Genomic DNA, 19686 nt, shown 5'->3' on the forward strand with positions numbered 1-19686 from the left:
CTTATTTACTTTCTTGCACTTGAAGTCTCTGCAATTTATTTCTTCTGCACTTTAAAATTCAACAAATTTTCATTCTCCATTTTAGTTTCTTGCAATTTTACTCCTGTTAATCAAGTTTCACCCAAATCATCAAATATTAGCTTAACTAAATTCATCACCTAACTAAAATTGCTCAATCCATCAATCCCTGTGGGATCGACCTCACTCTTGTGAGTTATTACTACTTGATGCGACCCGGTACACTTGCCGGTGAGTTTGTGTGGAATTGTTTTTCCCTCATCACTCTGCTGACCCTATGTCGTAAGTGTGGCCGTTCACTGTGAAAGTTCCAGATGAGCTCGCCTCCATAAATATACACCAGTGAGGGTATTGGATATATATATATATATATATATATATATATATATATATATATATATATATATATATTATGTTATGTTATGAGATAACTCAAGTTGGGGATGTACGACAGAGGGACAATCTAATAGTTAGTTACCAGGACTTGTCGTGTTGCCTTTATAACAGACAGATGAGACTCATCAGCCACTAGGACAGGCATGCATCATATGCATTATATGTGATTTATTTGGATTGCCTAATTGGTTGCATTATTACTTGCTAATTTCCTACTTGTCTTATCTACTTCCTACTTGTGTATTTCTTAGTTTGATATACTTGTGTTTGCATCTGTTACGGTTGGCGATTGGGAGGTTTGCAGGATATAGAAAGGGAATATATATATAGTTAGACCGAAGATCATGAAGTTAGTCGCCTGTTTTCATTTCATGGTTTAGTATGTTTGTATGCTTTGATTATAATCTGGAAGTTCTAGGATTGCCTTCGGCTTTCTCAGGACATTACATGTTAGATATTTGGGCACTGTTACCATGCTGAGAACCTCCAGTTCTCACCCATGTGGATTTTCTGGTTTTCAGATGCAGGACGAGAGGCTCCTCGCTGAGGCATGCTGGAGACTTCTTTTTTGGCGAATATCCTTAGCTTTGGGGATATTATTTTGATTATTATATACATGTTTAGATACTTATATTCTCCATTGTATATGTATATTTTGTATTTACTCCTCTTAGAGGTTATTTTGGAGAAACAGGTTTTGTATTTTGTCTGTTGGGTTCTTTTGGGATTTTCTTACTATATATGTATGTATACTATATGCTCGGACTGGTTATCTTTGCAAACCGAGTCCCGAGTCTTGATATATGTATTTTGGCATTCTTATATATATATATATATATATATATATATATATATATATATATATATATATATCTTCGCTTTAGCTTACTCTCTAACTGTTCGTTTACGTTATCGATCGGAGTGTTGCACTTTTTGATCTATCGGTTTTGAATTACCCCTTTTTCTTCAAAGGCTCCTAGATATAAATATTTTTCACACTACTATACGTACTAAATTTTTCTTTTAGAGGTCGTAATACCTCACTACCTTTGTTTTATGATGTAAGCATAAGACTCTGTGTGGTAGGGTGTTACATTATGGTATCAGAGCAGTTTGTTCCTGTAGAGCCTGAGGGACGGACTGACTATGCTTCTGTGCATTCTCTATGTCTGTATTTATGTACTATTAGGATATCTGACTGATACAACTGGCATAAACGTTCATAAACATGCATTTGGGACTTTGAGCACTAGACTTCCGATATTGAGACTGATCAACTTGATATCGATTATTTGGTGTGTATAGGAACCAGATGGCACCTCGTGTATGCGGTCGAGGCCGTGGGAGAGGACGTATCGATACTCGTGGGCTGGAAACCAATCCGAATGATCCGGTGAACTTCATGGCTACATTGCATAACATGGCTACTGCTGTGCAGGCCACTGCTGAGGCACTCGGACAGTAGATGAACAACCATAATCATGAGGGTAATGGCGAAAACGGGACCTAAGGTCCGATGACATTGGCGACCTTCTTAAAGGTTAATCCGCCAAAATTCAAGGGAACCACCAATCCGACTGAAGCCGACACTTGGTTTCAAGCTATGGAGCACACACTGCAAGCGCAGTTGGTATCTGAAAAGCAGTGCGTCGAGTTTTCTACTTATATGCTTACTGGGAAAGTGTCACATTCGTGGCAGGGAACCCGACGTCTCCTACAACATGGTGATGATCCTATCACCTGGGATGCTTTCCAGGAGGAATTTTACAAGAAGTACTTTCTAAACTTCGCTAGAACGGCCAAGGAATTGGAGCTACTGTAGCTAAAGTAGGGTGCTATGTCTGTGTCTAAATATATAGACAAGTTTGAGGAGTTGTTTAGATTCTCCCGTATGTGTCAAGGAGCTCCGGGAGACTTTGAGTAGTGAAAGTGTATCAAGTACGAAGGAGGGCTCCGAAGCGATATCTACAGTTCAGTAGGGCCTATGGAGATCAAGACTTTTTCTGAGTTGGTAAACAAGGGCAGAGTTACCGAAGAGTGTCTGAAGAAGGCAGCTGCAGAAAGAGGAAGTCAGAGGGAATCATTCCCACTGAATCGAGGGAAGAGTTTTGCTCCTAGAGGTCTGCCCTTCATGCGGGAAGGTTTTACACCACAAAGAACCCAGGGTCAAAACAACTTTAGGAGGCCTAATAACAACAATGTTCCAGGGAGGAGATTTAGGAAGCAGCCTCAGAAGGAGCAGATGTGTGCTAGATGTAGGAGTTACCATCTTGGTGTTCCGTGCAAGGCCGGCTGGGGTTTATGCTACTCATGTGGGAAGCCGGGGCATAAAGCTTCTAACTATCCAGAGAAGCAGAGATATGGTGCTGGGAGAGCACTGGTGTACGAAATTGTAAATCACACTTTTCACAATTCGTACCACTAACCATGAAGTGCACTGGGTCATCCAAGTAATACCTTACGTGAGTAAGGGTCGATCCCACAGAGATTGTTGGCTTGAAGCAAGCTATGGTTATCTTGTAATTCTTAGTCAGGATAAAAGTAATTCACAGTTTTGATTGGTAGTAAATAAAACGCAGGATTAAATAATACTTGTTGTGCAGTAATGGAGAATATGTTGGAGTTTTGGAGATGCTTTGTCTTCTGAATCTTTACTTTCCCCTTGTCTTCTTCTTCACGCATGCAAAGTTCCTCCTATGGCAAGCTGTGTGTTGGTGGATCACCGTTGTCAATGGCTACCATCCGTCTTTTCAGTGAAAATGGTCCAGGTGTGCTGTCACCGCACAGCTAATCATCTGTCGGTTCTCGATCATGTCGGAATAGGATCCATTGATCCTTTTGTGTCTGTCACTACGCCAAACACTCGTGAATTTAAAGCTTGTCACAGTCATTCAATCCCTGAATCCTACTCGGAATACCACAGACAAGGTTTAGACTTTCCGAATTCTCAAGAATGCTGCCAATGGATTCTAGCTTATACCATGAAGATTCTGATTAAGGAATCCAAGAGATACTCATTCAATCTAATGTAGAACGGAGGTGGTTGTCAGGCACGCGTTCATAGGTTGAGAATGGTGATGAGTGTCACGGATCATCACATTCATCATATTGAAGTGCGAATGAACATCTTAGATAAAAACAATCGTGTTTGAATAGAAAACAGAAATAATTGCATTAATTCATCGAGACGTTGAAGAGCTTGTCACCCCAACAATGGAGTTTAGAGACACATGCCATCAAAAAGTACAAAGTTTAGATCTAAAATGTCATGAGATATAGAATAAATCTCTAAAAGTTGTTTAAATACTAAACTAGTAACTTAGGTTTACAGAAAATGAGTAAACTAAGGTAGATAGTGCAGAAATCCACTTTTTGGGGCCCACTTGGTATGTGCTGGGGCTGAGACTTGAGCTTTTCACGTGCCTGGGCTGTTTCTAGAGTTAAACGTCAGGTTGTAACCTGTTTTGGGCGTTTAACTCCAATTTGCAACTTATTTTTGGCATTTAATGCTAGAATGGAACATGGAACTGGCGATAAACGCCAGTTTACGTTGTCTATCTTCAAGAAAAGTATAAACTATTATATATTGCTGGAAAGCCCTAGATGTCTAATTTCCAACCCAATTGAGAGCGCGCCAATTGGACTCCTGTAGCTCCAAAATATCCATTCCGAGTGCAGGGAGGTCAGAATCCAACAACATCAGTAGTCCTTTTTCAGCCTGAATCAGATTTTTGCTCAGCTCCCTCAATTTCAGCCAGAAAATACCTGAAATCACAAAAAAAATACACAAACTCATAATAAAGTCCAGAAATATGAATTTTACCTAAAAACTAATAAAAATATACTAAAAACTAACTAAAACATACTAAAAACTATATGAAATTACCCTCAAAAAGCGTATAAAATATCCGCTCATCACAACACCAAACTTAAACTATTGCTTGTCCCCAAGCAACTAGATAAATAAGATAGGATAAAAAGGAATCAAGAAGCAATAATATCTCAGAGCTTTAAGTGAAGCTCATATTCTAATTAGATGAGCGGGACTAGTAGCTTTTTGCTTCCGAACAGTTTTGGCATCTCACTTTATCCTTTGAAGTTCAGAATGATTGGCATCCACAGGAACTCAGAATTTAGATAATATTATTGATTCCCCTAGTTTAGTATGTTGATTCTCGAACACAGCTACTTTATGAGTCTTGGCCATGGCCCTAAGCACTTTGTTTTCCAGTATTACCACCGGATATATAAATGCCACAGACACATAACTGGGTGAACCTTTTCAGATTGTGACTTAGCTTTGATAAAGTCCCCAATTAGAGGTGTCCAGAGTTCTTAAGCACACTCTTTTGCTTTGGATCACGACTTTAACCACTCAGTCTCAAGCTTGTCACTTGGACTTGCATGCCAAAGCACATGGTTAGGGACAACTTGATTTAGCCACTTAGGCCTGGATTTATTTCCTTGGGCCCTCCTATCCATTGATGCTCAAAGCCTTGGATCCTTTTTACCCTTGTCTTTTGGTTTAAAGGGCTATTGGCTTTTTCTGCTTTTTTTTTCTTTTTTTCTTTTTTTTACTACTTTTTCTTGCTTCAAGAATCAATTTCATTATTTTTCAGATCATCAATAACATTTCTCCTATTCATCATTCCTTCAAGAGCCAACAGATTTAACATTCATAAACTCCACTATCAAAATTATGCACTGTTCAGGCATTCATTCAGAAGACAAAAAGTATTGCCACCACATATAAATAATTAGAATTTTCCTTATTAAAAACTCGAAAAAATATTGCCTCCTTATTCTAAAAATCTGCTATATTATTCATGTTTGATGATGATGAGAAAAATGAATTATAGTTTAATTGGAGATAAAATCAAAATAAAGATACTAATTACTACTAATCAGATAGGTTCCTAAAAATAAAAGTTATCACAGATTTAAGGTTAAGATTAGGACTCAACAACCTTTAGTTTGGGAGATGATGGGTGCTCCTTCAACCTGTGGGGTGTCTGGTCCTTCAAGAGACAGCTTCTGGTGCTTCAGCTCCTGTATCTCTGGATATTCGTCTTCTTTCAGATCGAATTTAACTTCCGGGATCACTGATCTCAGACCCATTATTTTGTGGTAATGGTCTGCATGTTCTTTGGTTAAGAACTTCTCTTGATTCCAAAGTGGTTTTGGAATATTCTCTTTCTTGCCTCTTGAAGTGATTTGTTTTCCCTTAGGTGCCATGATCTTGATGAGTTTTAGCTCAATGATCACGGAAAAACATACCAAAATTAGAAGTTTGCTTGTCCTCAAGCAAAAGAAAGGAAAGGAGAGGAATAAAAGGAGAGGCAATTTCAAAAATTCTCTCCTCCCCACAATCCTGGCGTTAAACGCCCAGGAGATGCTTCCTTTGGGCGTTTAACGCCCAGTCCTTGCTTGTTTTGGGCATTTAACGCCCACTTGCTGCTTCTTTCTGGCGTTTTTGTGCTAGTGATGTCCTTTTCTCTGTGATTCCTCTGCTTTATGTCCTGAACCTTTATTTCTCTGTATCATTCACTAAAATTTATTATCTAATTTAGAATTAAAATTACAAATAAAATAAACTCATGACTCGGTTGCCTCCAAGCAAGCACTTCTTTACTGTCTTTAGCTGGACTATTACTGAGCTTTTAATCTAGTGTGCAATGTCTGCAAACCACGGAGCTTCCTGTATAGCAAACAATTGCTCATCCGGAAAGGTTTCAAAGATCTCAGTAGGAGGGAGGGACGCTCCTGCTACTGGTTCTATTCGGGACAGGTGATTAGCTACTTGATTTTCTGTCCCTTTTTTTTGTCTCTTATTTCTATATCAAACTCTTGCAGAAGCAACACCCATCTTATGAGCCTGGGTTTTGAATCCTGCTTTGTGAGTATATATTTAAGAGCAGCATGGTCAGTGTACACAATCACTTTTGATCCTACTAAATAAGATCTGAATTTGTCGATGGCATAAACCACTGCAAGCAATTCCTTTTCTGTGGTTGTGTAGTTCTTCTGCGTATCATTTAGAATACAGCTACCATAATAAATGACCTGCAGAAGCTTATCGTGCCTTTGTCCCAATACTGCACCAATGGCATGGTCACTGGCATCACACATTAGTTCGAATGGTAATACCCAGTTTGGTGCAGAAATGATTGGTGCTGTGACTAACTTAGCTTTCAGAGTCTCAAAGGCCTGCAAACACTCTTTGTCAAAGACAAATAGTGTATTAGCAGCCAGCAGATTGCCCAGAGGTTTTGTGATTTTCAAAAAATCCTTAATAAACCTCTTATAGAATCATGCATGCCCCAGAAAGCTTCTGATTGCCTTAATATTGGCAGGTGGTGGTAATTTTTCAATTACCTCTACCTTAGCTTGATCCACCTCTATTCCCTTGTTTAAAATTTTGTGCCCAAGGACAATTCCTTCAGTCACCATAAAGTGACATTTCTCCCAGTTTAAAAACAGGTTAGTCTCTTGGCACCTCTTTAAAACAAGTGCTAGATGGTCAAGACAGGAGCTGAATGAGTCTCCAAATACTGAAAAGTCATCCATGAAGACTTCCAGAAATTTTTCCACCATATAAGAGAAAATAGAGATCATGCACCTTTGAAAGGTTGCAGGTGCATTGCACAGACCAAATGGCATCCTTCTGTATACAAATACTCCAGATGGACATGTGAATGCTATTTTTTCTTGATCCTAGGGACCTACTGCAATTTGGTTATAACTTGAATATCCATCCAGGAAGCAGTAGTAATCATGACCTGCTAGTCTTTCTAGCATCTGGTCTATGAATGGTAAAGGAAAATTATCCTTTCTGGTAGCTGTATTAAGCCTTTTATAATCAATACACATACGCCACCATGTAACTGTTCTTGTAGGAACCAGTTCATTTTTTTCATTATGAACCACTGTCATGCCACCCTTCTTAGGGACGACTTGGACAGGGCTTACCCAGGGGCTATCAGAAATAGGATAAATAATCCCAACCTCTAGTAATTTAGTGACCTCCTTCTACACCACCTCCTTCATGGCTGGATTCAGCTGCCTCTGTGGTTGAACCACTGGCTTAGCGTCATCCTCCAATAGGATCTTGTGCATGCATCTGGCTGGGCTAATGCCCTTAAGATCACTGATGAACCACCCAAGAGCTGTCTTGTGTGCCCTCTGCACTTGAATTAGTACTTCCTCTTCCTGTGGTTTTAAGGTAGAGCTTATGATTACAGGAAAAGTGTCACCTGCTCCTAGAAATGCATATTTCAGGGATGGTGGTAATGGTTTGAGCTCGGGTTTAGGAGGTTTCTCCTCTTCCTGAGGGATTTTCAGAGGTTCTATTATTCTCTTTGGTTCCTCCAGATCAGGCTGAACATCTTTAAAGATATCCTCTAGTTCTGATTTGAGACTCTCAGTCATATTGACCTCTTTCACCAGAGAGTCAATAATATCAATGCTCATGCAGTCGTTTGGGGTGTCTGGATACTGCATAGCTTTGACAATATTCAACTTAAACTCATCCTCATTGACTCTCAGAGTTAATTTCCCTTTTTGGACGTCAATGAGGGTTCGTCCAGTTGCTAGGAAATGTCTTCCTAGAATGAGAGTTGCACTCTTGTGCTCCTCCATTTTCAGCACCACAAAGTCAGTGGAAAAGACAAATGGCCCAACCTTGACAATCATGTCTTCAATCACGTCTGATGGGTATTTAATGGAGCCATCAGCAAGTTGGAGACATATCCGGGTTGGTTTGACTTCTTCAGTCAAACCAAGCTTTTTGATAGTGGATGCAGGTATTAGGTTGATACTTGCTCCAAGATCACATAGAGCTTTCTTGGTACAAGTACCCTCTAATGTGCATGGTATCATGAAGCTTCCGGGATCTTTAAGCTTCTCTGGTAAGCTTTTCAGAATGACTGCACTGCATTCTTTAGTGAGGTATACTTTTTCAGTTTCTCTCCAATCCTTCTTATGACTTAAGATCTCTTTCATGAACTTAGCATAAGAGGGTATTTGCTCAAGTGCCTCTGCAAATGGAATCTTTATTTCAAGAGTTCTGAGATAGTCTGCAAAGTGGGTAAATTGCTTATCCTATTCCGCTTGGCGGAGTTTCTGAGGATATGGCATTTTGGCTTTGTATTCCTCAACCTTAGTTGCTGCAGGTTTATTTCCTACAGATGTGGTTAGAGAAGCCTTTTCAGAGGGGTGGCTATCAGCACTTGTATGTGTCTGATCCCTCACTGGCGTTTGAATACCAGGGGTGGAAGCTGGAGTGGTGTTAGACACGAACTCCTTACTTGTTTATGGCGTCTGTACGCTAGAATTGAGCTTTCTTTGGGCGTTCAACGCCAATTCCTTACTTGTTTCTAGAATTTGAATGCCAGAACTGAGCATGGCTTGGGCGTTTAATGCCAGCTCTCCACTCTATTCTGGCGTTTGAACGCCAGAATTATTCCTCTCTGGGCTCTTACTGTCCTCAGAGGGATTTTAGGTAGCAGTTTGTTCATTACTTGGCTTTCTGCTGCCTTGAAGTGAGGTATTTAATGTTTTTTCACTTCTTAATTGAACTGCTTGGCACTCTTCTGTTATTTGGTTTGATAACTATTGTTCTGTTTGCTTCAACTGCACTTCCATATTTATATTAGCCATTCTTGTGTCTTGTAGTATCTCCTTGAATTCGGCTAGCTGTTTTGTTAGAAAATCTGATTGCTGATTGAATTCAGTAACTTGTTCCGCAGGACTTAGTTCAGCAGTTACTGTTTTAGCCTCTTCTTTCATGGAAGGCTCACTACTTAGGTAAAGATGATAATTTCTGGCAACTGTATCAATGAGCTCTTGAGCTTCTTCAATTGTCTTTCTCATGTGTATAGATCCACTAGCTGAGTGGTCCAAAGACATCTGAGCTTTTTCTGTAAGCCCATAATAAAAGATGTCTAACTGCACCCACTCTGAAAATATTTCAGAGGGGCATTTTCTTAGCATCTCTCTGTATCTCTCCCAGGCATCATAAAGAGATTCATTATCTCCTTGTTTAAAGCCTTGGATATTCAGCCTTAGCTGTGTCATCCGTTTTGGAGGGAAATATTGATTTAGGAATTTTTCTGACAGCTGTTTTCATGTCCTTATGCTAGCCTTAGGTTGGTTATTTAACCACCTCTTAGCTTGGTCTTTTACAGCAAATAAAAATAGTAATAATTTGTAGATATCCTGATCTACTTCCTTATCATGTATTGTGTCAGCAATTTATAAAAACTGTGCCAGAAACTCTGTAGGTTCTTCCTGTGGAAGACTGGAATACTAGCAACTTTGCTGCACCATGATAATGAGCTGAGGATTCAACTCAAAACTACTGACTCCGATGGAGGGTATACAGATAATACTCCCATATGAAGCAGTAGTGGGGTTAGCATTTGACCCCAGAGTCCTTCTGGACTGTTCATTTCCACTTAGGTCCATGATGGAGAAAGGGAGATGACGTGGATTTATTTTATTTATTTTATTATATTTAATAAAAAAATTTTGAAATAATAAAATAAAATAAAAACTAAAATAAAAATAAAAAAAAATTTGAAAATATTTTATGAGGATTTTCGAAAAATGAAGAGAGAGAAAAAGTGGTTAGGAAGTTTTGAAAAAGATATGATTTTTAAAAAAAATTTAAAAAGGATATGATTTGAAAAAGATATGATTATTTTTTTTTGAAAACTTGACAACTAAGATATGATAAGATAAAATTTTGAAATTGAAATCTGAATTTTTATGGAAAATTTCGAAATATTTGCTTAAAAATAGTTAGAAAATATATTTTTTATTTTTGAATTTTATGATGAAAGAGAAAAATACACAAAAGACACAAGACTTAAAATTTTTAGATCTAATGCTCCTTGTTTTCAAAAATTTGGAGGAAAAACACCAAGGAACACCAAACTTAAAAATTTTAAGATCAAAACATAAGGAAGACTCAAGAACACTTTAAAGACTCACAAGAACAACAAGAACATGAAGATAGAACACCAAACTTAAAATTTTTAGAAAACCAAAATAAAATTTTCGAAAATTAAAGAAAAATTAACAAGAGAACACCAAACTTAAAGTTTGCACAGGATTTAATAAAAAAAATTATTTTTGAAAAAGTTTTTAAAAGGAAGATACCCAAATACCAAGAACACAAGCACACGCTTTAACCAACTGAGCTATAAATTTAACGTGTTTTAAAAATGTATTTTTAAAGGAAAACAAAAACATGCAATTCAAAAATTGAAAGATAAAGAAAAGTATGTAATTGACACCAAACTTAAAACATGACACTAAACTCATAGAAAAACTCAAAATTAATGAAGAAAAATAATATTTTTGAAAAATTTTTGAAAAGAAAATAAAAGACTCTGACCCAAAAGAGAAAATTTTTTCTAATCTAAGCAACAAAATGAACTTGGTTCACGAAATTGTAAATCACACTTTTCACAATTCGTACCACTAACCAGCAAGTGCACTGGGTCGTCCAAGTAATACCTTCCATGAGTAAGGGTAGATCCCACAGAGATTGTTGGCTTGAAGCAAGCTATGGTTATCTTGTAATTCTTAGTCAGGATAATAGTAATTCACAGTTTTGATTGGTAGTAAATAAAAAGCATGGATTAAATTATACTTGTTTTGTAGTAATGGAGAATATGTTGGAGTTTTGGAGATGCTTTGTCTTCTGAATATCTACTTTTCCCCAGTCTTCTTCTTCACGCACGCAAAGTTCCTCCTATGGCAAGCTGTGTGATGGTGGATCACCGTTGTCAATGGCTACCATCTGTCCTCTCAGTGAAAATGGTCCAGGTGCGCTGTCACCGCACAGCTAATCATCTGTCGGTTCTCGATCATGTCGGAATAGGATCCATTGATCCTTTTGAGTCTGTCACTACGCCCAACACTCACGAGTTTAAAACTCGTCACAGTCATTTAATCCCTAAATCCTACTCGAAATACCACAGACAAGGTTTAGACTTTCCGGATTCTCAAGAATGCTGCCAATGGATTCTAGCTTATACCACAAAGATTCTGATTAAGGAATCCAAGAAATACTCATTCAATCTAATGTAGAACGGAGGTGGTTGTCAGGCACGCGTTCATAGGTTGAGAATGGTGATGAGTGTCACGGATCATCACATTCATCATATTGAAGTGCGAATGAACATCTTAGATAAAAACAAGCGTGTTTGAATAGAAAACAGAAATAATTGCATTAATTCATCGAGACGCTGCAGAGCTCCTCACCCCCAACAATGGAGTTTAGAGACTCATGCCATCAAAAAGTACAAAGTTCAGATCTAAAATGTCATGAGATATAGAATAAATCTCTAAAAGTTGTTTAAATACTAAACTAGTAACCTAGGTTTACAGAAAATGAGTAAACTAAGGTAGATAGTGCAGAAATCCACTTCTGGGGCCCACTTGGTGTGTGCTGGGGTTGAGACTTGAGCTTTTCATGTGCCTGGACTGTTTCTGGAGTTAAACGTCAGGTTGTAACCTGTTTTGGGCGTTTAACTCCAATTTGCAACCTGTTTCTGGCGTTTAACGCCAGAATAGAACATGGAACTGGCGTTAAACGCCAGTTTACGTCATTTATCTTCGAGAAAAGTATGGACTATTATATATTTCTGGAAAGCCCTGGATGTCTACTTTTCAACCCAATTGAGAGCGCGCCAATTGGACTCCTGTAGCTCCAAAAAATCCATTCCGAGTGCAGGGAGGTCAGAATCCAACAGCATCAGCAGTCCTTTTTCAACCTGAATCAGATTTTTGCTCAGCTCCCTCAATTTTAGCCAAAAGATACTTGAAATCAAAGAAAAACACACAAACTCATAGTAAAGTCCAGAAATATAAATTTTACCTAAAAACTAATAAAAATATACTAAAAACTAACTAAAATATACTAAAAACTACATGAAATTACCCCCAAAAGCGTATAAAATATCCACTCATCAGGCACAACAGCCTGGTCGGGTGTTTACTACTTCAGCTGTAGGTGCCGAGGGGTTAGAGACACTCATCCGAGGTAAATGTCTGGTCAAATTTTAAATGCCTTGTTTGATTCTGGAGCATCACATTCATTCATTGCATTTGAGAAGGCTAGTGTGTTAGGATTGAAGATTGTGGTTTTAGGTTATGACCTGAAGGTGTATAATGCCACCCATGAAGCCATGGTAACTAGGTTAGGATGTCCGCAAGTTTCGTTTAGGGTCAAGCAGCGTGATTTTGTACATGACTTGATTTGTTTGCCGTTGATCGGTCTTGATCTTATCTTGGGGTTGGACTGGTTATCTAAGAACCATGTTCTACTCGACTGTTCCGTAAAATTAGTGTACTTTATGCCAGAAGATACAGAAGGGCTGGTGGTGGTAAATAGCTATTACTTGAATTCTGTGGTAGTGAATTGTTCTGAGGCTGAATGTCAAGGTATTTTGTTGTTGACCACGTGTGTCTCGGGTGATGATCAAACCTTGGAGCAAATTCAGGTTGTGTGTGAGTTTTCTGAAGTATTTCCTAAGGACATTGAGGAATTCCCTCCTAGGCGAGAGGTTGAATTTGCGATTGAGTTGGTGCCGGGAACTAGGCCAATGTTGATTGCCCCTTACAGAATGTCGCCTTTGGAAATGGCTGAGCTCAAGACTCAGTTGGAAGACTTAATGAGCAAGCGCTTTATCTACCCTAGTGTTTCTTCGTGGGGAGCACTGTTGTTATTGGTAAAGAAGAAAGACGGGAGTATGCGGCTTTGTGTGGACTACAGACAACTGAACAAGGTCACAATAAAGAATAAGTACCCCTGCCGAGGATTGACAATCTCATGGATCAGTTACAAAGAGCTAGAGTTTTCTCCATGATTAATTTGAGATCCGGTTATCACCAGATAAGGGTGAGAGAGGAGGACATTCCTAAGACCGCTTTCAGGACTCGTTATGGTTATTACAAGTACACTGTAATGTCTTTTGGGTTGACAAACGCTCCTGCAGTGTTTATGGATTATATGAACAGAATCTTCCGCCCATTCTTGGATAAGTTTGTTGTAGTCTTCATTGATGACATAATAATTTATTCTAAGACCAAAGAAGAGCATACCGAGCACTTGTGAACTGTGTTACAAATCCTGAAGGATAGGAAATTGTACGCCAAGTTATCTAAATGCGATTTCTGGAAACGTGAGGTGAAGTTTTTGGGTCACATAGTGAGTAAACAGGGGATAGCAGTAGATCCTGCCAAGGTGGAAGGAGCAATGGAGTGGAAGCGACCGACGTCAGTTACTGAGATAAGGAGTTTTCTGGGCTTAGTTGGCTACTATAGGAGGTTCATCAAGGGCTTCTCGCAGATAGCTTTGCCGTTGACCAAGTTAATCCGCAAGGACACACCGTTTGTTTGGACTCCTGAGTTTGAAGAGAGCTTTCAAGTGTTGAAGCAAAAGTTGACTACCGCGCCTGTGTTGGAATTACCCGAACCGAATGAACCATTTGAGGTGTACTGTAATGCCTCACTAAAGGGACTGGGGTGTGTGCTGATGCAGTACCAGAATGTAGTGGCATATGCCTCACGGCAGTTAAGACCTCTGATAAACCATTATTTTATGGTTTATATTGTGTTTGATTGAGTGGTTTTATCAAGCTTTTCACCTACTTATTCATATGATTAGCATATATTTACAATTCCTTCCCAAATTGTTCTATGACTGAAAACTTGCTTCCTAAAGATCTTTTAATTGTATATTTTTATTCTCCTTTATACCATTCGATGCCGTGATCTGTGTGTTAAGTGTTTCAGGCTCCATAGGGCAAGAATGGCATAAGGAATAAAGAGGAAGCATGCAAAAGTGGAAGGAACACAAGGAATTGAGGAGATGACCAGCGAGAAGTCACGCGGTCGCATGGCTCACGCGACCGCGCGAAATGGAAGAAATCACAGTGACGCGCTCGCGTGCCTGACGCAATCGCGCGGATTGGAAGCTGCACGAACGACGCAAATGCATGGACGACGCGCACGCATGGTACGAGAAACGCTGAGTGACGCGAACGCGTGGACGACGTGGCCGCTTGACGTGTGTGATCTGTAGAATTACAGAAGTCGCTGGCACAGATTTTGAGCCGCATTTCAACCCAGTTTTCGGCCCAGAAACACAGATTAAAGTCAGGAAACATGCAAAGACTCAAAAGATGACTTCATTTCAGACTCATAATTCACTTTTCATAATTTAGATGTAGTTTTTAGAGAGAGAGGCTCTCTCCTCTCTCTTAGGATTAGGATTAAGACTCCTCTTAAAGGACTTAGGAATATTTTTATCTTCTTCATCTCAGGTTCAATGTTCTTTTTAGTTATTTTTCTCTTTTATTTAATGACCATTCATGTTATGATTTTCTTAATTAATATAATTTGAGATATTTCAGACTCATGATTGCTTTTTTTCCTATTTATAATTTATATTATTTACTATTGGTTTCGGTTGATTAATTGGTAACTCTTGAGTTATTAAACTCATCATGATTGATAATTGTTATTCTTGCTGATTAATTTAGATTCCTATAACTCTAGTCTTTCCTTAAGGAGTTGACTAGGACTTTAGGTGTTAAATTAATTTATCCACTTAACTGACCCTCATAGTTAGAGGTTGACTTAGTGGTAGCAAAAATATAAATTCTCATCACTATTGATAAGGATAACTAGGATAGGACTTCCAGTTTTCATACATTGCCAAGAGTTTTATTAGTTATTAATTTATTTAATCCTGCAAATTATTTCTTTTGTTCAAAACCTTTTCAAAACCCAAAATATACCTTTGCATAACCAATAATAAATCATACTTCCCTGCAATTCATTGAGAAGACGACCCGAGGTTTGAATACTTCGGTTTATAAATTATATTGGGTTTGTTACTTGTGATAACCAAACGTTTGTAAGAAACGTTGATTGCTTGGTTTAGAAACTATACTTGCAACGAGAATTTATTATAACTTCTAAACCATCAATCTTCAGTTCTTCAAAATGGCACCGTTGCCGGGGAATTGCAAACGTGTGCCTTATTATTGGTTATTGTAAATATTTTTCAAAAAAAAATTCAGATTTTAAAATTTTTATCTCATCTTATCTTAGTTTTAAATTTCAAAATTCAAATCCTTTTTAAAAAACAAATCATATCTTTTTCAAAATATTTTCTTATCTTATTTCAAAATCTTATCTTATCTTTTTTTTTAAAAAATCATATCCTTCTCAAAATCTTATTTTATCTTTTTTTCAAAAATCATATCATTTCTTTTTTCAAAATATTTTCTTTTTGTTAGTTTTTGTTTTTATTTTTTCCTACTACTATGAACTCTCACCCCTCTGGCTTCAAGTTTGATTCCAATGTTGTTGTTAGGAATGGGAACTATAATGAGAACAGGTATCAAGGTTGGAAGAATCAAAGATGGGAGGAGCCACAAGAATTTGATCAACCTTCATGGCAACAACCACCTCCAAGGCACTATCAACAACCATTCTGTGATGCATACCAAGATAATGGCTATGGTGAGCACTCTTTTGATTATCAACAACCACCACCATATGCCTATGAACCCCCTCCTCAACATAACTTTGGACCACCATACTCACAAGCCCCTTTTCGCCATTCACCCCCAGATGACCCTAATCCTTATCCACCACACCAACCACCATATGAACCATACACAGAACGACCACCTCAATATTCACCATCTTCATATCCTTATCAAAAAGAACCACCTCCGTATTATGAATCTGTTTCCCAAAATAATGAACCCTCCTATCCACCCCAAACCTCCATGGAGAGCACACTTGCCTCTATCACTAGTCTTACCTCTACTCTTCAAGAACTTATATCCCGCATGGACCAACCCTCTACCCCTAATATTCAACCTTCAAGCTCCAATGTACTTCCATCTCAACCACATAATGATCTACCCATCCCATCACCACCATCCATGGAAGAGCATCCACATCCATCAACCCAAGAGCAACATAATTCCAATGATACTATTGACATGGAACAAGAGAGAGAGGATCATCTTCGTGAATCCATACTTCATAAGGAGCTAGAGGAGGCACCAAAGGTGAAGGTAGTAGAGACCTTTGCAGATGAAGGAGTAGTTGAAGGGAGTTATCATAGAAAAGAAGCCATCAAGGAGGAATACGATTTCATACTTAAACACCTGGATCAAGCGATAAATCGATTACCTTTCCGACGTTCGGATATTCAAGGAACCCCCATGGCTTCATATGCAGAATCTAATGAAGAACGTAGTATGAAGGAGACACTAGAAACTCCAGTGGACAATAAGGAGCGTGACTTTGTACAGGAACAAGTGGAGGAAGCCGGAATTATTGAAGAAGAAGAAGTGGTTAAAGACTTAGGAGATGCTGAACCTCCATGGGAAGGTCAAGTTATAAAGCCTCCTTCAAAAACGTTTGAAACTGATGTTGAGGAAGGTGTACAACCTCCAAGGCATCTCATGATTGAAGACTTTGAATGGGATGATCAAGAGATGGATTCGATCATTGATGAATTCTTATCTACATTTGAATCCTCTCCCATTGGACTTCACATGGAGATGAAAGAAGAAGAAGCACAGCCTCTCATGCCCTTGGTGAACAATGAAGAAGAGATTGAATTGGAAGAGATCTACCAAGAGGAAGAGTTTGATATTGAAGAAGATTGCAAAGAGGTGGACGTTGCTAAAGAAGAGCACAAGGGAGTGGAGCTTGCAAGATCATTAGAAACACCTCCCCCGAAGATATTACCGTCCAACACAATTTTCAAGTGGGTAAAATTCTTATCTTTGACCTTTACTTTCCCACTTGAATATGGGCTTCTAGAGATGAATGGTCAACTTAGAGCTCTTTGTGGCATTAAGAGCAAGAAGAAGATGGTTAGTGGTTGGAGTTGTCAAGCAAGGTTCAACATGGTTGTATGCTCCAAATTGACATGCAAAGTTTGGTGTAAAGCTCAATTGAATGGGTCTAACAAGTTGTTTGGCTGCTTTAGTGAGAATTCAGATTCTCCGCGACCCGGTTGGAACACTAATGATCAACAAGAAGACGGGAGCAAAAGCAAGGTTTGGGACCCCGGAATTCAATCTAGAAATCAATACTTTTGGGGCCTTGTCACTTGCTTTAGCTTGCTTGAAGGCTTTCTGCACCTAGTTTGGGACCCCGGAGGCTGTGGAAATTCCAAACACTGGTGGAGATTCTTAGATGAATACAAGCACAAGCCGCCATAACAAGAAGCTCACCAGAATGTCCAACTTAAGGACTTTAACTAAAAGTGCTAGGTGGGAGACAACCCACCATGGTATGATCGTTCCTCTTCCAATTTTAGTCTGTTTTTGAATTTTGATTGAACCTGAAATTTTTGCATGACATTCATTGCATTTTGCATTCTGCATACTGCATAAAAGAAAAAAATAGAGAGACGTGATCGACGCGTGATGATTAGATTTTTGATGGTTTAGAATTTCACAAATGAATTCTCGTTGCAAGTATAGTTCCTAAACCAAACAATAATCTTTTCATACAAAAAGTTGTTTGTCACTAAAACAAACCCCTAAATTTATAAACCGAAGTATTGAACCTTGGGTCGTTCTCCCTAGGAATTACAATAAAGTGTCTTGTTATTGGTTGTGAGTTATTTTTGGGGTTTTAATAAGAAACATGAAAGATAAGTGGCAAAAAGTAAACTAATGGCCAAAAAAGTCTTGGCGAGGGTTGGTGGTCAAAGATCTCTATCCTAATCACTAACCACAATATGAGAATTGGCAAGGATTGATCTCACTAAATCATCCTCTAACTAATGGTAAAGGAAAGTTGAATGAGATATATCAATCCAAGTCCATAGGTCCTAACTCTCCACTAATTCAATTAGTGAGAACTAGAGTCAATGGCTCCCAATCATTAATCACTTGGACATTAGTAACTCAAGAGGTCCTAAGTTACCTTTCCAAGCCAAGAGTATAAAATTCTACTCTAAAATCCAACCAAGCATTTCATCAAACACTTGGAAGGCATAAAAGGAAAGCATAGTAAATCAACAACAAGAACAAAATCTAACAACAATTATTGCAAAGAATTAACAACAACAAATCAAAAGGAACACAATTATTATGATTTACCTTGAATTGAATTGAAAGAGAAAGGAAGGAACAAAAGTAGATCTACAACAAAATACAAGAACAACATAAAGGAAATTACAACAAAAGAATAGAGGAAGATGAATGTAACAACAAGGAATTGAGAGGTCGAAGTAGAAGAAAGAATGAATGAAAACCTAGATCTAAGAACTAAACCTAATCCTAATTCTAGAGAGAAGTGAGAGCTTCTCTCTCTAGAAACTAATTCTAAAACTAAACTATGCTAAACTAAACTAATGGTAACTAACTTTCTCATCCCTCTTCAATCCTTGGCTTAAATAGCATCAGAAATGAGTTGGATTGGGCCCACAAGGCTTTAGAATTCGCTGGCCACGTATTGCTTTAAGTAGATCATATGGCAGCAACGACGCGTGCGTGTACAGTGCGCGTGCGCGTCACCATACGTGTAGCAACTCTGGCAAATATTATATCATTTCGAAGCCCCGAATATTAGCTTTCCAACCCAACTGAGACCGCATCATTTGGATCTCTGTAGCTCAAGTTATGGTCGATTAAGTGCGAAGAGGTCGGCTTGACAGCTTTTGCGTTTCCTTTATTTCTTCATGAGTTCTCCATTTTTACATGCTTTTCCTTCATTCCTTTAATCCAATCTTTGCCTCCTAAATCTGGAATCACTTAACAAACATATCAAGGCATCTAATAGAATCAAGGTGAATTAAATTTAGCTATTTTAAGACCTAAAAAGCATGTTTTCACTCTTAAGCACAATTAAGGGAGAAGTTATAAAACCATGCTATTTCATTGAATAAATGTGGGTAAAAGGTTATAAAATCTCATAAATCAAGCACAAGATAAACCCTACAAATGGGGTTTATCAACCTCCCCACACTTAAACCAAGCATGTCCTCATGCTTAAGCCAAGAGAGAAACAAAGGGTATCAACATTTATTCAATGTAAATTAACTAAATGCAATCTACCTATATGCAACTATCTAAATGAATGCAATTGCTTGGTCAAAATAAATTAATTCCCAAGAAGCATACATGCACAAGGGCCTAGGACTAGCAAGTCTAATCCACAATTGAATTGAGTTATTAAATGTTTTTACAAACTTGCATGAAAAGATGATCATAG

The 19686-nt window shown here is 38.3% G+C and overlaps 1 protein-coding gene across 1 annotated transcript in view; it reads left to right on the plus strand.

Annotated features, from left to right (window-relative positions):
- The first annotated feature begins 2398 nt into the window (after positions 1 to 2398).
- Positions 2399 to 19686, plus strand: part of LOC140173693 (uncharacterized) — a 70037-nt gene continuing 52749 nt past the window's right edge. Inside the window, exons 1-3 of the mRNA XM_072198208.1 lie at positions 2399 to 2806; positions 12927 to 13211; positions 13562 to 13925. Of these exons, the coding sequence (XP_072054309.1) occupies positions 2399 to 2806; positions 12927 to 13211; positions 13562 to 13925 (1057 nt within the window). The remainder of the gene's footprint in view (positions 2807 to 12926; positions 13212 to 13561; positions 13926 to 19686) is intronic.

This window comes from Arachis hypogaea, chromosome 6 (genome assembly GCF_003086295.3).
Source record: "Arachis hypogaea cultivar Tifrunner chromosome 6, arahy.Tifrunner.gnm2.J5K5, whole genome shotgun sequence".
Classification (NCBI taxonomy): Eukaryota; Viridiplantae; Streptophyta; class Magnoliopsida; order Fabales; family Fabaceae; genus Arachis; species Arachis hypogaea.